The 20,847-nt window shown below is 44.3% G+C and overlaps 2 protein-coding genes across 4 annotated transcripts in view; one reads left to right on the top strand and one right to left on the bottom strand.

Annotated features, from left to right (window-relative positions):
* Positions 1 to 20,847, top strand: part of KLHL32 (kelch like family member 32) — a 454,252-nt gene that overhangs the window by 92,750 nt on the left and 340,655 nt on the right. The window contains exon 1 of one of the 3 annotated variants that reach the window (XM_073589529.1): positions 14,776 to 15,459. The exons of 1 other annotated variant lie outside the window; for it this stretch is intronic. Coding sequence is in view for 1 of the 2 variants with exons in the window: in XM_073589525.1 (XP_073445626.1) it covers positions 15,503 to 15,547 (45 nt within the window). In the remaining variant the exon portion in view is untranslated. Of the gene's footprint in view, positions 1 to 14,775; positions 15,460 to 15,498; positions 15,548 to 20,847 lie in introns of those variants that run through there. One more of the 3 variants, XM_073589525.1, reaches the window with a different exon arrangement.
* On the bottom strand, positions 11,330 to 13,366 carry LOC141100943 (uncharacterized). Its single transcript, XM_073589711.1, has 2 exons — positions 13,016 to 13,366; positions 11,330 to 12,905 (listed from the first exon to the last, which is right to left on the bottom strand). The coding sequence occupies exon 2, from the start codon at positions 12,668 to 12,670 to the stop codon at positions 11,456 to 11,458; it is 1,215 nt and encodes a 404-aa protein (XP_073445812.1). The 5' UTR covers positions 12,671 to 12,905; positions 13,016 to 13,366; the 3' UTR covers positions 11,330 to 11,455.

Here is a 20,847-nt window from a genome sequence, read left to right as displayed (position 1 = left end):
CCTACAGTGACTCAATCATAACAGTCACCTGCACCCACACTACTCCGGCAACCGGGACCGGCAGTTGATTAGCGGCTACTAGTCAGATCATGGGCCCCCACTGAGGCCTTGCTGCCTCCGGAAAGTTTTGTTGAAAGTACGTTACGGGCATAGTGGTTACTTGTGACCCCGTGTCTACCAGGCACCGGACGGCCCGGCCCTCTACTTCTGCCCAAACTACCGGACACTTTGCTACCAAATCTTCGGGACTTCCACCACCCCTAGTTGTGGTTTTCGGCTCCGAGCGGCGTCCCCCCAGCCCGGAGCCCTTTAGTTTAATGGCCGCCGGGGTGGGTATCTCCCACGCCGCGGACACTCTGGGGCGAAGTGGCCTGGTTCTCCACACTCATAACACCGGGCCGGTATAGACTGGCCACCCCGTGGAGAGCCTGACCCCCAGGGACCGGGATTAACGCTAGGTCGTCCAGTCTCAGGTTCGGTTCTTCTCTTTACTTCAGCCAACTCGCTCTTAATATTTTTCAATTCTCGCTTCATCTCCTCCACCCACTGAGGTTCCTCAACTGTGTTCGAGGAGGCCTCCACACCTCGGACCTTCCCCACGGGGACCGCCATCCCCTGCTCTTGCTCTCGAACCCGTGCCTGACTTCCCACTTCTGAAAAGTCTATTTGGGGATTCATTCTGATCTGTCCCCGTAATGCCTGCTTTATCAGTGGATCTCGCAGTCCAGTCACCAGTAGGTCACGTAGGGTAATGTCAACAGGTCCTACCCCTACCCCGTCTTTTCTTTCAATAGCCGTATGCAATTCTTGGAGTACATTCATATACTGAGTAATCGTCTCCCCCTCTGCCTGCATCCGACTAAACAGACGGGTCCTTAACTCTACCACATTAGTGGGATCCCCGTGGGTCTGTTCCACTATCTGTAACACCTTTTCAAAAGTGTTGCGGTGCCCCGGAGGTTTGAACATCACTGACCTCCGCACCTCCCCGTCTAGAGCCATGAGTGCCACTTCAGCTTCCAGGTCAGGGGTCATTGGGTGCATCCGAAAGAGCCCCCGCATTCGCTCTGTCCTGCTCCATACCATAGTATTGGAGCCGGAGAATCTAGGCAGGTTGTTCAGCATGGCCCCCAATGAAATGCTGGTACGGGGGCCCTCATTATGTACAGAGTTTACAGCTTCCCCCTGACCTGGGCCACCACTGTCCACGCTCGGAGACTGCATCCTGCCGACTACGCCAAGTGTAGGGTTGAGCAGGTTCCCAGGATGCAGTGACGAGACACTAGACGGATGGTGGATTGTGAAATAACTTTTATCAAAACTGTAGCTGCTGGGGCTTGGCTGAACAAGCCTAAAAATAAGAACAAACAAACAGTCCATGCAGGGACTCAACAATCTTAACAAAACTATTTAGTAACTTAGCCTTCCAGGGGCTGTCGGTTTCGTGAGCGTGGCCGCGTAGAGGTCGCTGAGGTGGCTGTCCTGACGCCTCGCTACTCCTGGAAGGAATGGGGCTCAACAGGCCCTGAAGAGAGCGATGCCGATGGAGCGCAACAGGCCCTGAAGAAAGCGATGCCGGCGGGGCGCAACAGGCCCTGAAGAAAGCGATGCCGGTGGGGCACAACAGGCCCTGAAGAAAGAGATGCCGGTGGGGCGCAACAGGCCCTGAAGAAAGCGATGCCAGTGGGGCGCAACAGGCCCTGAAGAAAGCGTTGATGGTGGCGCGCGGTGATGACGCAGTTCCCCAGATGACCCGTAGCCGTCCTTTATCAAGGAGTCTCTCCCCAAAGCTGGGTCGCAGGCCTTTAATCTCGCCTATGACGAGGTGGCGTATCTTCAGGCCGGTGACGGCAGGGTCGCCGTGGTGGGGTAAAGCTGGGGGGAAGTGCCCAGGCCTCTGTGGCCTGGTTACGTGTATACACGGCCTCAACCTGAGGTAAAGATTCTCTCCCACACAGGCGGGTGGCGGCGGGAATGGTTCTCTGAGAACGGGGGCGGGGAGCAATCTCCGGTATCAGTCTCTCACGTCTCTCTTGACGGTAAATGCGCAGTTTTCTACTCACAGACTCCCGTCGGTGCCCCAGCAAGTCACCCTGCTTCCTGCCTCCTCACAGGCTCTCTCCCAACTGCCACCTCAGCGCACCCCCTGCTCCTTGTCTCCTAGCCCCGCCCCCTGTTGCCCTGACAACTTCAGTCGCATGTCTCCCTTTGTAATCCCCCTGGTGTGGCTCCTTCAATAACCCTGATGGCGGTCTCCCCAATTCCGGCCCAATCACTACATGGGGGTCCTCCTCCCCACACTGTGAAAAACACATATAGTACACGGATGGCATTCGTGTTTAACATTCCAAAGTATTGGAGAAGCTTTGTCATTTTTCTCTTTATTCATCCATCCAGGAAAAATGCTGATGACACACTGATGGTAAAAACGGACACACACATGACAGACTGATGGTAAAAGCAGACACACGGATGACACACTGATGGTAAAAACAGACACATGGATGACACTGATCATAAAAACAGACACACGGATAACACACTTATGGTAAAAATGGATGCACAGATGACATACTGATCATAAAAACAGACACACATGACACACTGATGGTAAAAACAGACACACGAATGGCACACTGATGTACAACACTGATAACACTGGTACCATTTTTCAATAATGTGTTTAATGTTGGATGTGGTCTTATAGTGCTGGTTGGAGGAGGTAAGATGAGTCCTGTAAAGGGAATTGATACTTTCCAGACATTTATGGTATATGTTTGCAATAACCCATAAACTTTACAGAAGGTAATACCCCTTTAATTTATAATGTGGCCCCAGATTGGTTCAGTATGACAATGTGGCCTTTGGACCAAAAACCATTCTGCACCCCTAAACTACAAGGCTCATGAGAATTTTTTTTTATAGTATGTGTTCGCTTGTACTCAAGCTAACACACCTTTAAGCTGTCGCTAAACAAAATCAAACAAACCATCAGACTGTGTAGCCCTGAAGGTAAAAAGAATGAGTGTGAAATATCAATAAGCAGAAGGCGGTTCTGCAGGTGGTTATGTTTTTGTGTCCCAGCTGGGACGTACACTAACTGTGACCTAACGCTAAACCCTTGTTATGCCATCAGCTCATCAGCTTTATAGAGCACTTGTGTCTTGTTTGTATATTTTGGACACAACAGAGAGTATTATTACTCTGTTAGGGACATCAAGGAAGGGCTATTACTGTATTGATGCCACAAATAGGTCACAACAATTAGTTCACAGGGCTCAATGGGATCACTCACTGCCCCAGTGTGTTGGGTGGAAACACGTGAAAATCTTCAGTGTGTGAAAACCAGTATTTAACCTATCTGGTAGGTTAAAGTCATGATTTGAAAGGCAGTGAGGTATTGGAGCTGTATCAACATTTGACCCTTCTAAATTTTAGCCAGTCCTCCAATAGTGCTGCAAGGCTGAGGCTACTCATAAACTTTGACCACAACACATGTTGTGTGACCAAAGCTTCCTACATGTCACTGCTTCATTGCACCTTAATACAAGTGAATGAGGTTGCATTGTGACCCTGAGGGTTCTGCGACTACGAGAAGCAAGTCGCAAGAAGTCCAACTTGTTTGTAGTAGTACCTTTTGAGGTTGCAAAGTTACGGGTAGCCCCAGCCTAAGTATATGTATTTTCGGTGCTGTCCGTGATAAAAACTAACCTCACATGGATAGCACTTGGACAGAAGATATTAAATTGAGCTGTTCAGATAACAGTTTTTACTCAGAAATGTAATGTCCTTGTGCAAAAATCGCAGCATACCCTACTCTCTTCTGTATTTCAGATGCGACTATTTAAGTCTATCAGTGCGTAAAAAAAATTGGAATCCCATACAGATTTTCCATATAACATCCTAATTTATGGATACATTGTTTTCATATCACTGTATACTGTATCATGCCCTAAATATTCTCATGATATACAGTAGCTTCTCATAAAACATCCATATTTTTAGTATTTTTAAGAGTGATTTTAGGAAGCACATTAAGCTTTCATGATTCACTGCAATGCATATTCCGATTAGGAACTGCATTAGCCAACAACGTATCTAAGTAGATGAACATCATGAATGGGAATTGGGGCATGCAGCAGTGTGTCTGGCAAGCAAGTAGGCATATCTGTGCAAAATAAAATGCATTGAAACTTAATATGTGAAGTTAAACCTTTTTTTACATAGATCCTCATAATCCAGAATACTTTTTAGGAAGTCGTCGACCGTCATCATAATCTGTAAAGCATCAGCTGTACATAGTGTTAATTCCAATTTTTACTTAAATTATGAGTTAAATACCAAACTTGATCATCTAGGAGAGAAGACTGCTGATACCGGTTATTCCTTTCTGTGCTTTGCATAGTGCTTTCACATGACTCACTGGGAAAAAATAGAAGACGCAGTGAAAAAAAAAATCTAAATGTAAAGTGAGAATTTAGAATAACACTGTTACCTAACTATTTATGGTAACAATCATCAGTAATAGATTTAAATATTTTTTTAACTGGAGCATAATCACACTAATTAATTAGTACTTGATAAATTATTTAAGGAATTTCTTCTATAGAGCTGTATTTACTTTTTAAAATGTGTGCAATGTCTTTTATTATCATACTGTATATTATCTATTAATATAAGGCAAATATAAGTCACCATAATAAAACTACAGTAGTGGCCAGTCCATCCCCCCAACTGTCAGCCAGAGAGAAAAGCTGAGCTATGGCCTTATCGATGCAGGATAATAGTTATTCATGACTAAGTCTAGTTCCACACTTGCATATGAGTCTCCACTACGAGGCTCTATCGTGTAAAAAGTTCCATCGTTTTCACTGGAAGAAGAAAAAAATGCACTCTTTTTAACTATAAAAATTATGGGCACCTTAGTGGAAACTAAACACCACATTAAGGCCAGTGGATGCCCTCTGATGCCATTTGTGTCCATAAAATGATGAATCCGTTTCCTGAGCAAGTTCAGTGTCTGTTCTTATAATGCGGGAAAAAATGGAAGTCAGCAAAGCAACCAAGTATGAACCTTGTGTTCATGTTATTCCTGTGCTGTGACGTAATGATGTACATAATCTCCGTCTGTATGCAAATCCTTTTCTTCTCTTAGGTTGGTCAAAGGAAGTCCACCTGTGTGCAATCTAAATGTCACATAGCCAGTCAGTATATCACCTTTTCTGAAAGGCCACAGAGTCTGCAACACAATTAAGCAAGAGGCACCACTAACCAAACAACACCATGAAGACCAAAGAAATCGCCAAACAGGTGCAAGTCAGGGTTGGGTTATAAAGAAATATCCCAAACTCTACTGATTCCCCGGAGCACCATCAAATCCATTATCATCAAATAGAAAGAACATCGTACCACAACAAACCTGCCAAGAGAGAGCCACCCTCCAAAACACTCAGCCCAGGAAAGGAGGGCATTAATCAGAGAGGCCGCACAGAGACCAAAGGTAACCATGAAGGAGCTGCAGTGTTTCCAAGCTGAGACTGGAGTTTCTCTCCATACGACCACAATAAGTCGCACACTGCACAGAGGTAGCCTTTATGGAAATGTGGGCAGAAAAAGCCTTTGCTTACACACACAAATTGTGAGCCTCATTTTGAATGTGGGAGACTCCCCAAATGTATGAAGGTGCTGTGGTCAGATGAGACCAAAATTGAACCTTTTGGCCACCAAGGTAAATGCTAGGTCTGGAGCCAAACCAGCACAGCTCATCTCCCCAAGAACACAATTCGCACAGATAAAAATGGTGGTGGCAGCCTCATGCTGTGGAGATGTAGTTTGGCAGCAGGGACAGGGAAAATGGTCCGAGTTGAGGGGAAGATGGCGGGATATTCTTGAGCAAAATCTTTTTTAGTCTGTCAGTGTTTTGAGACTGGGAAAGAGGTTCATCTTCCAACAAGACAATGTCCAAAAGCATTGTCTTGCTGGAAAATAAGAGTGGTTAAAGAGGAAACGTGTAAATGTTTTGTAGTGACCTAGTCAAAGCCCATTTAATCCAATTGAGAATCTGTGGTCAGACTTGAAGATTGCTGTTCACCAGAGGAAACCATCTTACGTCAAGAATCTGGAGCAGTTTTGCCTTGAAGAATAAGAAAAAATCCCCGTGGCAAGATATGGAAAGCTCATAGAGACTTATCCAAAGTGATTTGGAGATATAAGGCTCTACAAAGTACTGACTTTAGGGGGGTGAACAGTTGCATACTGAAGTTTTCAGTTATTTTGTCCTATTTGTTGTTTGCTTCACAATTAAAAGAAAACCTGACGCAAACCCTAGAAAAAAACAATGAAATTCCAGGTTGTGAGGTAGCAAAATGCAAAACATGCTAAGGAGGGTGAATACTTTTGTAAGCCACTGTATATACTCCTTTTAAGGCACATTTTTCTTTGATGCAATATTTGCTATGACCAGTATTTGTATTGAGAGGTTATCTCTGCTTTAAATTTTTTTTTTATGTGATACTATTCAGTTCTTCCATCCTGACGCATGACATTTTATGTCTCGTGTTTCTCACATAATTCATTTACAGTTGTGGCCAAAAGTATTAACACCCCTGCAAATCTGTCAGATAATACTCAGTTTCTTCCTGAAAATGATTGCAAACACAAATTCTTTGGTATTATTATCTTCATTTAATTTGTCTTAAATGAAAAAAACACAAAAGAGAATGAAGCAAAAAGCAAAACATTGATCATTTCACACAAATCTCCAAAAATGGGCCAGACAAAAGTATTGACACCCTCAGCCTAATACTTGGTTGCACAACTGTTAGGCAAAATAACTGCGACCAAACGCTTCCGGTAACCATCAATGAGTTTCTTACAATGCTCTGCTGGAATTTTAGACCATTCTTCTTTGGCAAACTGCTCCAGGTCCTTGATATTTGAAGGGTGCCTTCTCCAAACTGCCATTTTTAGATCTCTCCACAGGTGTTCTATGGGATTCAGGTCTGGACTCATTGCTGGCCACCTTAGAAGTCTCCAGTGCTTTCTCTCAAACCATTTTCTAGTGCTTTTTGATGTGTGCTTTGGGTCATTGTCCTGCTGGAAGACCCATGACCTCTGAGGGAGACCCAGCTTTCTCACACTGGGCCCTATATTACGCTGCAAAATTTGTTGGTAGTCTTCAGACATCATAATGCCATGCACATGGTCAAGCAGTCCAGTGCCAGAGGCAGCAAAGCAACCCCAAAACATCAGGGAACCTCCGCCATGTTTGACTGTAGGGACCGTGTTTTTTTTCTTTGAATGCCTCTTTTATTCTCCTGTAAACTCTATGTTGATGCCTTTGCCCAAAAAGCTCTACTTTTGTCTCATCTGACCAGAGAACATTCTTCCAAAACATTTTAGGCGTTTTCAGGTAAGTTTTGGCAGACTCCAGCCAGGCTTTTTAAAGTCTCGGGGTAAGAATTGGGGTCTTCCTGGGTCTCCTACCATACAGTCCCTTTTCATTCAGACGCCGACGGATAGTACGGGTTGACACTGTTGTACCCTCGGACTGCAGGGCAGCTTGAACTTGTTTGGATGTTAGTCGAGGTTCTTTATCCAACATCCGCACAATCTTGCGTTGAAATCTCTTGTCAATTTTTCTTTTCCATCCACATCTAGGGAGGATAGCCACAGTGCCATGGGCTTTAAACTTCTTGATGACACTATGCACGGTAGACACAAGAACATTCAGGTCTTTGGAGATGGACTTGTAGCCTTGAGATTGCTCATGCTTCCTGACAATTTGGTTTCTCAAGTCCTCAGACAGTTCTTTGGTCTTCTTTCTTTTCTCCATGCTCAATGTGGTACACACAAGGACACAGGACAGAGGTTGAGTCAACTTTAATCCATGTGAACTGGCTGCAAGTGTGATTTAGTTATTGCCAACACCTGTTAGGTGCCACAGGTAAATTACAGGTGCTGTTAATTACACAAATTAGAGAAGCATCACATGATTTTTTGAACAGTGTCAATACTTTTGTCCACCCTCTTTTTTATGTTTGGTGTGGAATTATATCCAATTTGTTTGGTGTGGAATTATATCCAATTTGGCTTTAGGACAATTCTTTTTGTGTCTTTCCATTTAAGACAAATTAAATGAAGATAATAATACCAAAGAATTTGTGTTTGCAATCATTGTCAGGAAGAAACTGAGTATTATCTGACAGAATTGCAGGGGTGTCAATACTTTTGACCACTACTGTATTTGAGTTTATTGTGACTTATGCATCGTTTAAATACAAATATTATGTTAATCTGTTTAAAGGGTAACTGTGCTTTCAAGTAATTTTTCAGAATAAGATGTCATGTGAGTGTGCACGAGGAATAACACAATTTCTGAATATTATATGACTTAGGCTAGTTTCACACTTGCTTTTTTTTGCAGCGCGTTTTTCCCGCAAAAAAACGCATTAAAAAAACGCATACAAATGCATACAAACGCTGCGTTTTTTTCAAGCATTTTTATGCGCATGCAGGAAAAAAACGCAGCGTTTTTGCGCGTTTGTATGCGTTTTTTGTGCGTTTGCGTTTTTTTACAGATTTTGGAAAAACCCCACAAAAATGAAAAAACAACCATTCAACAACACACAAGACCAATGGGACTTCATTGTGGGTGTGGTATGTTAATATATAGACCCTGTCTACAGTATTCTTCACATTTGCTTGATTCTTCTCGTGACCATGGATCTGCGCTGGAAGAGTTTTCACTTCAACTTGGATTTGGACATCGCGATGGCTCAGGCGTATGCAGTTGCTTGCCATGAACAAAGGAAGAGAGAGAGGCAGCGAAGACGGCGGCGTATGTGGATACATCCGATTGTTGAACTCCGGGAGAGCCGTGGGGCATACCACACCCTCTACAGCGAGCTACAGGCAAACCCGGAGAAATTTACAGATTATATCAGGATGTCCCACGAAAGTTTCATGGATTTGCTTGCTCGTGTCCAACAATCCATCCGGAGACAGGACACACAGCTCCGTCGTGCGATTCCTCCTGAGGAACGGCTACTGGTGACATTACGGTATGTTTTAAAAACCAAGGGGTGCGGTCTGATGTTTTTTTTTTAAATTTAGTATTCAAAACCTTGGGTAATTAGTTTTCGTGAATGTACTAATATTTTATTTTATAGTTTTTTAAAATAATATACATAAATATTAATTTTACTTCTTTGTCTGTTCACAGATTCCTGGCGACTGGAGAAACCCTATCTTCACTACACTTCCAGTACCGTATTGGAATCTCTACCTTGTTTGGAATTGTTGCTGACACCTGCCGGGCTCTCTGGAATGTTCTTTGCCCAGAATTTATGCCCCTGCCCACCGCTGAAAAGTGGATGGAAATTGCTGACAAATTCTGGACAGTATGCAATTTTCCCAACTGTTTGGGAGCTGTTGATGGTAAACACATACGGATCATCAAACCCAAAAGAACGGGATCTGAGTACTATAATTACAAAAAGTACTTTTCAATAGTACTCATTGCGATTGCGGATGCCGGATGTATGTTTGTAGCAGTGGACATTGGAGCATTTGGCCGTGGTAATGACTCACAGGCTTTTAAAAACTCAGACATGGGCCGGAGGTTGTATGGCAACCAATTTAATTTCCCTATGCCACGGCCTCTTCCTCACACCGAAGCTCCGCCACTGCCCTTTGTAATGGTTGGCGATGAGGCTTTTCAAATGTGCGGAAACTTACTGAAACCCTACTCCAGCCGGGACTTGGACCACACCAAAAAAATATTTAATTACAGGCTGACCAGGGCCAGAAGAACTGTCGAGTGTGCTTTTGGGATTCTTGTTTCCAGATGGCGAATTCTGGGCACGGCCATTAATCTTAAACTTGAAACAGTCGATGAGGTGGTGAAGGCCTGTGTGGTTCTACATAACTTTGTGATGGCTAAAGAGCACCCGACCTTTGAACTGGACGATGATGCTCCTAACCCATTGCCTGAATTCACTCAGCACACTCTCAGGTCATCCGTTGAAGTTGGCCAAATGAGGGACCAATTTGCGGCCTACTTTATTTCTGATGTAGGACGGGTGCACTGGCAAGATGAAATGGTGTAATGTTTTTGTTTGTTCATGGTAATAAAAAACCTTATTTGATACCATTACTGAGTGCACTATATTTTTTAAACTCCAATTTAATAAAAAACTTCCCATGTATAACTGAATTTTTTGATATTCACACACCTGGGCAGGTAAATACACATATGAGTTAAAATGCAGCATTGCTAGTCTGCGTGAAATATATTGGAACGAGCAAAGCTGCAGGCCATGAATCAGGAAACCATTTTTTTTCAAGAGAAAATTGTGCAACTAGTTGAAAACAAAGTATGTGATTTTCTCAAAACGCAACCCTCAAAACCCAACCCCAATGAAAGTCCATGGGGAATACAAGTCAGCATTGAGTGGATGAATGTAATCTGCTCCATTCCAACTTACAAGTTATTACACTAGGCCTTGGAATGACTATACTAGGCCGTGGTATTTCAAATATGAGTATAGTAGGCCTTGGGCCTACTAGTATAGTCATATGTGAAATACCACGGCCTAGTATAGTCATAACAAGGCATACTCAATTTTTGCCAACTAGGATCTTGTTTCACGAAAAACAAACGGGTGAAACTTGAAACCAACAGTTTGCTTTTCATGAAACCAGATTCTAGTTGGTAAAAATAGAGTTATTACACTAGGCCTTGTAATGACTACACTAGGCCGTGGTATTTCAAATATGAGTATAGTAGGCCTTGGGGCTAGTAGTATAGTAATATGTGAAATACCACGGCCTAGTATAGTCATACCAAGGCCTACTGTAATAAATCGATTTTTAACAACTAGCATCTTGTTTCACAAAAAACAAACTGGTGAAACTAGAAAGAAACTTATTTTTAAGACAAGTTTCAACAGTTTGTTTTTCATGAAACCAGATTCTAGTTGGTAAAACTAGAGTTATTACACTAGGCCTTGGAATGACTATACTAGGCCGTGGTATTTCAAATATGAGTATAGTAGGCCTTGGGCCTACTAGTATAGTAATATGTGAAATACCACGGCCTAGTATAGTCATCCCAAGGCCTACTGTAATAACTCGATTTTTAACAACTAGCATCTTGTTTCACAAAAAACAAACTGGTGAAACTAGAAAGAAACTTATTTTTAAGACAAGTTTCAACATTTTGTTTTTCATGAAACCAGATCCAAGTTGGTAGAACTCGAGTTATTACACTAGGCCTTGGTATGACTATACTAGTCCGTGTTATTTCACATATGACTATACTAGGCCTTGGGTTGGTTTTTAACATGTATTTACCCATCAGTGTGTGTGAGCGGCGCAAACAACATTAATGAAACTTAGTAATGGTGAACCAGAAATGTAAATTTATTTTTTATCACAAAAATAAACCAAAAAATTATTTTTTCCGGCGTTTGGGGGCAGATGGTTTCAATTTGGGGGTGTGCAGGGAATATGCAACACTTGCTGTTGAAGACGGTGTTTGAGGGGAAGGGGCAACAAAACTTGTGGGGGAAGGTAGTCCAGTTAAGGGAATTAAACTAGGAACACTTGGAGGAGAGGAAATCTGTTCAGGTACATTAGTTGTAATGGCATGTCGCCGTAGGCTTGTGTGCCTGGACCGACTTTGGCCCAATGCCCGCCTTGATAGATTTCGCCTTGAACTAGGGGCAAATATTGAGTGTAGGTCCCCCGTCTGCTGAGGTGGCTGCTGCTGCTGCTGAGGTGGCGGCTGCTGCTGCTGAGGTGGCGGCTGCTGCTGAGGTGGCGGCTGCTGCTGAGGTGGCTGCTGCTGCTGAGGTGGTTGCTGCTGCTGAGGTGGTTGCTGCTGCTGCTGAGGTGGCTGCTGCTGCTGAGGTGGTTGCTGCTGCTGCTGAGGTGGCTGCTGCTGCTGAGGTGGCTGCTGCTGCTGCTGCTGAGGTGGCTGCTGCTGAGGTGGCTGCTGCTGCTGAGGTGGCTGCTGCTGCTGCTCTTCGTTGTCAGTGCTCGTCCTTGCAGGAGGACTGGTGGCGGCAGTGATGGTCCAGGTTTGCAGAGTGGTGGTGGCAGGGCTACTACATGTTGTTGTAGCGGCAGGGCTGTTCCATGTTTGCCTAGTGGTGGCTGAGCTCCACGCATGCATGGGAGTGGCGGTGGTGCTCCAGACAGAAGCAGCGCTTGCCATGGTGGTGTCGGTGAAGTGACCAGCTGCACTCAGACTTGTGGTGGTGTAACGGTGGGTGTCCTGGCTTTGAATAGAGGTGTCCGTGCAGTGGTATGCAGCACAAGTCGGTAGTGAGGTGAAGCGAGTCAATGGTGGCACAGGTGGAAAGGACACCACTGACTGCTGACCGTACCGATTATGCTGCATAGCCTGCAAGAAAGCATTGTTGCAGGCCTGCAGCACATTCAGCTGTTGATCAGGACTAAGGTGTTCCGCCATGCCCTTTTCAATCTTACTAAAAAAATGGTGTGCTGGTCTGTTGAGGTCGGCCTCCAGACGGTCAAGGCGCTGTTCTACAGAATTGAAGCGGTGTTCAAAGTGGTTAAAACCACGTTCCATGAGTGCAAAACCGCTTTCAACTCTGTCGGACAGTGACTTGAGGCTGGAATTAAATGTCTCGCTCAAATGCATAAACTCGGGCAAGACATTCCTGTCCAAGGCCCTCTGCCGCTGGCGGGTAGTGCCCGCATAACCAGTGGCAGAGACCTGGGACAGGGGAACACCTGATGGCCCAGCTTCCTGGTCACCAGCTGTGTGTGTGGTTGACCTGCAAGGTGCTTCCTGGCTGTCGGATGGCTGGGACGGGTCAGAGGACGTCCGAGGAAGGACCGCTCCAGGGCCAGGTTGCAGGGTGCTGCTCCAGGTGCTGTTGAAGAAAGGTAAATCATTACTACCATGCCTTTACAAGAAGCATCAGCTGTGGATTAGAAAAACACAGATTAATAAAAATAAAAACCCAAAATTTATAATACTTACGATCTCGTGGCAAGGACCGGTCTTAGGAACTGCAACGCGTGATAGTGACGGTATCTAGTTCTGGTCCTTGACGCAGATCCACTGCGAACCTGGCCCTCAGCACGAACATCACTGTTGAAGCGGTCCTTGATCGAACGCCAACGTGTTCGGACTTTGTCCACTGTTGATAAAAAAAAAAAACAGTGCCGTCAAGGACAACAGTCACTGCGGCACAATGTAGCAATACAATACTCAAAGCAGTCACTGTAGACCCCGATGACACTGTTGGGTTTCCTGCTAGAATGCACCTAGCACGAAACCCAACAGTGCCGTCAAGGCCAACAGTCACTGCGGCACAATGTAGCAATACAATACTCAAAGCAGTCACTGTAGACCCCGATGACACTGTTGGGTTTCCTGCTAGAATATGCCTAGCACGAAACCCAACAGTGCCGTCAAGGACAACAGTCACTGCGGCACAATGTAGCAATACAATACTCAAAGCAGTCACTGTAGACCCCGATTACACTGTTGGGTTTCCTGCTAGAATATGCCTAGCACGAAACCCAACAGTGCCGTCAAGGACAACAGTCACTGCGGCACAATGTAGCAATACAATACTCAAAGCAGTCACTGTAGACCCCGATGACACTGTTGGGTTTCCTGCTAGAATACACCTAGCACGAAACCCAACAGTGCCGTCAAGGCCAACAGTCACTGCGGCACAATACAGAGCAGGGAAATACTCACTAAACGCCTTTTTGGAGGATGCTGTGGCGCTGTCCCAGCCATCCATCAACGCTGCGGCCACCTCATTCCATAGCCGCCGGGTCACCACAATGTCTTTGTGCAGCCGGTCACGGCTGTCCCACAACGGCGAACGCTCCTGGACCAGGCTGATGAGCTGCTCATTATCCAGGTAGACGTCTTCATCCCGTTGTGGAACCTAGACAAAACACATTCATTAGAATAATCAAATTTAAATTGAATAAAAAGTTACAAAAAAGAAACATAAAAAAGAGTAAAAATAGAAGATAAAAAATAAAGAACATTACAAATCATTTGATACTTACATTCCGTATCACCACCGGGACTTGGCTTCGCTGCTCCTGCTCTTCGCCCTCACTAGTCCCGTCCGCAGAAGATGATGATGACGATGTCTTAAAAAAGTTGAAAAAAACGTAAGAGATTTGGAGAAGCAGCAGATATACTTACCAGATGCACGAAAATAATCACCTCACGGTCTGCTTGCGCCAATTCTTGCCGCGATGGGGAATACTCTGATTCTGAAGACATACTGCATGTAAAAATAATAAAAATCATTAGTACATACATAATTTAAAAGGACAGGCATATAGTGTAATATACTCACATTCTTCGCTGATATAATGGGTTCTTGGTTGACTGTCTGCTCTTCAATCTGTCAGTGTAGTAGTGGCAGAGTTTTGGCAGGCACCTCCTTTATATAGACTTTTTTTTTTTGACTTTAGAAGATTATAACTAGGACAACAAGTGGACACCACCAAAAAAACGCAGCGCTAAAAAAACGCATACCTGCGCATGCCAGTGCGCACGTATGCGCATCCATAGGCTATAATGGCCTTTTTTAGCGCAAAACGTGCGCATACGTGCGCATGCGCTTTTTTCCAGGGCCAAAAAATGCAACATGCTGCGTCTGGAAAATACCAACGCACACCCCAAAAAAACGCAGCGCATGAAAATCGCATACATGCGCTTACCAGCGCGCAGGTATGTGCACCCATGTTAAATATAGGGGAAAAAACGCATGCGCATGTATGCGTTTTTTTCCAGCGCAAAAAAACGCAAATGTGAAACCAGCCTTATATGCTACTTTCTCAAAATTTTTCCCTTTTGCATCAATCAGTAATTTACAATCCACTGGTAGTTGGAGGAGGAAACAAGTTGCAGTGATTTCTCCCATAGAGATATAGCATAGAGAGGAAAATGGCTATTCTTCATTAAATTTTTAGCTCACAGGCACAATCTGCAGTAACATGTAGAGCTGAGCTGATATGAGGTATAATACTTGTTACAGAGCTCCTCATAATATTTTTCTGTCTGCCTCTGTCTGTTCCCTTCCCAGCTATTCACTCCCTCATCCCACATTCTTCATAGAGGATAATTTGCTGCAGTCCTTCTCTACTGAGTTAGACAGACTTGAGATTCTTTTCGACAGAGGATTGTTAGTTCGGGAGGTAGGGTGGTGAGAAAGATGTGTCTGATAAATGCAGAAGGAAAGATATTTTACAAGTTTCTTATCTCCTCTGTTACTGATTTATGCAAAGTTTAAAGTTCAGTTATGTTTATTTATTATAGCGCCATTTATTCCATGACACTTTACATGATAAAAAACAAGTACAATAATCTTGGACAAAACAAGTCATCAACTGGTACAGGAAGAGAGAGGACCCTGCCTACGAGGGCTCAAAGTCTACATGTGATGGGTGAGGATACAGTAGATGAGGGTAGAGGTGGTCATTCAGCGGTATGATGGAAAGAGGGTTACTGCATCTTGTAGACTTCTCAGAAGAGGTATGTCTTCAGGTTCCTTTTGAAGGTTTCCACGGTAGGCTAGAGAGTTCCAGAGTAGGGGGGATGCACAGGAAAATTCTTGCATGCGATTGTGGGAAGAGGAGATAAGAGGGGTGTAGCGAAGGAGATCTTGTGAGGATCAGAGGTTGCGTGCCGGTAAGAACTGTGAGACTAGGTCACATACAGTATGTATGGATGAGACAAGTTGCGGATGCCTTTGTATGCCATGGTTATGGTTTTGAACTGGAGTCTCTGGGCAATGGGGAGCTAGTGAACGGATTGACAGAGAGAAGAGGCTGGGAAATAGCGGGGGGACAGGTGGATTAGTCTGACAGCAAAGTTTAGGATAGATTGGATGGGTGCGAGAGTGTTAAAGTGGAGGCCACAGAGTAGAAGGTTGTAGCAGTTGAGGTGAAAGATGACAAGGCATGCACTAGTGTTTTGGGAGATTCTTGAATAAGGAATGTGCTGATCCAGGGAATATTTTTGAGTTGGAGTCAGCAGGAAGTGGAAAGGACTTGGATATGTGGTTTGAAAGAGAGAACAGAGCCAAGGGATACCCCAAGGCAGCGAACTTGCCGGACTGGGAAGAGTAATTAGCCATTGACTTTGATGGATAGGTCTGTTGTGGTGGTTGAGTTAGATGGGGAAAAATGATGAATTCTGTTTTATCCATGTTAAGTTTTATAAATCTAGCAGAGAAGAAGGATGAAATCACGGACATACAATTTGGGATTCTGGTTAGTAAGGAGGTGACATCAGGTCCGGAGAGGTATATCTGTGTGTCATCAGCATAGAGATGATACTGAAAGCCATGGGACTCTATGCGCTGTTTCAGGCTGAAGGTGTAGATGGAGGAAAGCAGGAGTTCTAGAAATAAACATTGGGTGACATCGACAGATAGGGGCGAGATGAGGAGGTGGTATGCGAGTGGGAGATGCTGAATGTCCGGTCTGTTATGTATGAAGAGATCCAAGATAGCGCCTGGTCTGTGATTACTAAAGATGAGAGAATCTGTTGTAAGAAGGAAAAATCCACTGTGTCGAAGGCAAAGAAAAGGTCCAGGAGGAGGATAAAGAATTTTCACTTGTATTTGGCAGTTAGTAGTTCATTGGTGACTTTAGTCAGGGCAGTTTCAGTGGAATGAGGCGGTCAGAAGTCGGATTTTAAACGGTCAAAGGGAGAGCAGGAGGAGAGGTGGGAGGACAGTTCAAGATGGACGTGACATGTTGTTCCAGTAGTTTTGAGTCATATAGGAGAAGTGATGTGGGACAATAGCTAGACATAGAGGATGGGTCAAGGGAGGGCTTTTTGAGTATGTTTGTGATTGAGGCATATTTGAAGGAAGTGGGGAAAACACCAGGTGTTAGTGATGTGTTGAAGAGATGGGTTAGGGTTGGGATAAAGACTGGGGTGAGGTTTCGGATGAGGTGGGAAGGAATCAGATCAAGTGCACAGGTGGCGAGATGCGATCTGAAGAGTAGAGAGGAAAGTTCATCATCTGTAATGGCGGAGAAGCTGGTTTTAGAGGAGGAGAGCTGAGTAGTTATGAGGAAGGGCTGTTGGGACTGTAGGTTAAAACTTTCTGTGATGTTATCTATCTTCTGCTTGAAGAATGGGGCATAGTCTTTAGTTGAGATGTGAGGAGAGGGATGAGGTGTTGGGGGACAGAGGAAAGAATTGAAAGTCTTGAATAGCTGTATATGGTTGTGATACAAGAAGGATATGAGAGATGAAAAGTAGGTTTCTTTTGCTGCAGTGACTGTGGACTTGAAAGTAGTGAGAGACTGTTTAAATGTGAAGTGCTTGTTAGAGTGGGATCTTTTCCCTCTCCGCTCAGCAACCCTGGAAGCTCTTTAGTCAGGCTGGTGTGCCAGGGTTGCCTGTTGATTGCACGAGCTTTGGTATGTGTGAGGGGGCGACCGATTTGAGAGCTGCATCTGTTGTGGTGTTATATAAAGAGGCAGCAGCATTTGCATTGTGTAAGGAATTTTGAAAGAGGGAGAAGGGATTCAGAAAATGAGTATAAATCAAGATGTTTGAGATTTCTGCAAGGGTGTGCAAGTTTGGGGAGTGGGGATTATGCACCTGGAGAGGGAGAATGTGAGCAGGTTGTGGTCAGACTGGGGGAGAGGGGAGTTATAGAGATTATATAGGGAACAGGGTCATGTGAAAATGAGGTCCAGTGGGTGGCCATCTTTGTGAGTGGCTGCGGATGACTATTGAATGAGGTCGAAGGAGGAAGTGAAAGTTAGAAGCTTGTAGACAGCTGAGTGGGAAGATTCATTGGAGATGTTTAAGTCGTCCATATTGATAAAGGGGATGTCAGCAGAAAAGAAATGAAGTAGCCAGGTGGTGAAGTGATGAAAAAAGGTGGTGTCTGGCCCAGGGGGGTGGTAAATGACAGCCAGTTGGAGAGCGAGTAGATGTGCAACAGAGTGCACCTCAAAAGAAGGAAGAGTAACTGAGGGTGGCAGTGGAATTTGGGTGAAGGAGCAATTATCTGACAGGAAAAAAACAACTCCACCACCATGCTTGCTATTGGGGTGGGGTGTGTGAGAAAGATCGAGTCCCCCATAAGAAAGTGTTGCTGGTGTCAGATGGGGTGAGCCAGGTTTTGGTGATGCTGAGAAAGGAGAGTTTTTTTAGTAAAAAAATAATCATGAGTATATGAAATTTTGTTGCAGACAGAGTGAGCATTCCATAGAGCTCCTGTTAGAGGGACTAGGAAAGCGGGAGCTAGGTGAGTGGGTATAAAGTTAAGGAGAATGTGGAATTTGTAACAGATCATGGATAGGAGGAATAAGTGACTGTGGGGATGTGGTGAGGAGGGCCAGGGTTTGGAAAGACATCACCGGCAGTGAGGAGATGAAAAAGTGTTAGTAGTTGGAAGCAGGAGAGGGCATGAGATGGCAATCTGTATTCATAGACAAAGGATTGCTTGTTGAGATACAGATCTGAGGAGGAGGTGAGAATGATGGGGAGTATGGAGGGAGAGATGACCAGTTCCTTACTAGATGTAGCTATTAGAGGGGTTAGTAGGAAGTGAAGGACTATGAGGGTGAGAGTGGACAGAAACAAAAATATTGTTTATTGTGTCTATGTATGAAATTCCCTTCTGGTTCAATTCTGGTCTAATTCATTAAACTTATATGCTGCACTTGGATGATGCACTGGACAGACTAACGTCTATGCAGGCGTAGTGCTATGCCGCTTTACCCTGGGAACAGCATATATAGCTACACACCCAAGTCTCTTATGGTCTGACAAATGGTGATTGTTTGGCTAGTGTGTTCTTGACCTTTCTCTGGAGAAGGGCTCAGAGATAGACTCCTTGTTTATGACAAAGCCCTGATGCTCTTAATCCCAATCCTAAACCACAGAAAACTTTGGAATGATTTTACCACTGGCACATCATCTCTATCTTAAATTTGTCCAAAATGTACTGTTTTGCTTCAGTATTAGAAAGCTACAAGAGTAAATTTGAAGACAGCTTCTGTGACAGATATCTCTCCCAACAACGTTTTTACAATATATTTCCTGATGGCTACCAAAAACACTTGTTTTTTGGGATTCTACTCTACCCAAGACCCACACATCATGAGCACATTAACCTCACTAGTGCTGGAAGAATGTGAGCCTTTAAACTGTAAAGAGAATGAGGTTTTAAATTTGAATGCTTTCCAGACCCTAGGCAGAAGATCTACTCTTACCTCTAGATTTACAGTGTAGTCATCCTTAACCTGAAAGAGTGGTGGTCATTCTACTTGTTGGAGAGCAGTAAAAGGAAGGAGGACCCAGATGTTTGCAAAAGCTTTTCCAAACTTCATTCTACATAGATCAGTCTACCTACTGTATCTTATTTATAGAAAATAAGACACCTTTACTATCAAATGAAGACAACTTGGCTTTGTCAATAGTCCTATCATTCTCCAGTGGGACTGAAAACATAATAATCTCTCATCTCGACTTTCTCAAAAAACATTTTTTAAACCTACTATGGATCTTTACTGTGTCATCAGCTGATTGCTTCAATAATACATTGCAATATTTGTGTATTGCTTTGTAGAACTGCCTGTTAGTGTTTATACAATGCCCATGGCACAGTAAAGCAACATAATACCGAAGGCAAATCCTGGGGCTTTTCTTAGGCCTACGAATGCCATGACAACCAATTGGTGCCCTTGCTATGCAATTGTCAGATGCACCTAAGGGTTAAAGATTTGCATCTTCTCACCCAACCACTTGCATCAGTGACCCATTTCTGTCACATCTCCTCCAGTCCCTTTCCCCTGCTGTCACCCCTCACCTAACTAAAATATTTAACCTCTCTCTCTCTTCTGGTATCTTTCCCTCCTCATTTAAACATGCCATCATACATCCACTACTTAAAAAACCAGCCCTCAACCAAAACTGTGCCGCTAACTATAGACCTGTCTCTAATCTTCCCTTCATCTCTAAACTCCTGGAACGCCTGGTCCACTCCCGTCTTATCCGCTATCTCTCTGATAACTCTCTTCTCGACCCTCTCCAATCCGGTTTCCGCTCTTTACACTCTACTGAAACTGCCCTCACTAAAGTCTCTAATGATCTACTAACAGCTAAATCAAATGGTCATTACTCCATGCTAATTCTCTTGGATCTCTCTGCAGCATTCGACACTGTGGATCATCAGCTCCTCCTCACTATGCTCCGTTCCATTGGCCTCAAGGACACCGTTCTCTCCTGGTTCTCCTCCTATCTCTCTGACCGCTCCTTTACTGTATCTTTTACCGGTTCCTCCTCCTCTCATCTTCCCCTTATTGTTGGGGTTCCTCAAGGATCGGTTCTAGGCCCCCTTCTCTTCTCCTTTTACACTGCCCCTATTGGTCAAACAATCAGTAGATTTGGTTTCCAGTACCATCTCTATGCTGATGACACCCAATTATACGCTGCTTCTCCTGACATCACGCCAGCCTTTCTAGAAAACACCGGCGATTGTCTAAACGCTGTCTAAAATCATGTCCTCACTATATCTGAAACTGAACCTGTCAAAGACTGAACTCCTTGTGTTTCCTCCCTCTACTAATGTACCTATACCCGACATTGCCATTTCTGTGTGTGGTTCCACTATTACTCCCCAGCAACATGCCTGCTGTCTTGGGGTCATACTTGATTCCGAGCTTTCCTTTGCCTCCCACATTTGATCACTGGCTCGCTCTTGTCATCTGCACCTCAAAAACATTCCTAGAATTCGACCTTTTCTTACTTTTGACTCTGCAAAAACTCTTACTGTTTCTCTTATTCATTCTCGTCTCGAC

Source organism: Dendrobates tinctorius, unplaced genomic scaffold (genome assembly GCF_039654945.1).
Source record: "Dendrobates tinctorius isolate UK_male_01 unplaced genomic scaffold, ASM3965494v1 ptg000111l, whole genome shotgun sequence".
Lineage (NCBI taxonomy): Eukaryota > Metazoa > Chordata > Amphibia > Anura > Dendrobatidae > Dendrobates > Dendrobates tinctorius.
Note: the sequence above shows the minus strand (reverse complement) of the source record. Positions and strands in the feature narration are given on the sequence as shown.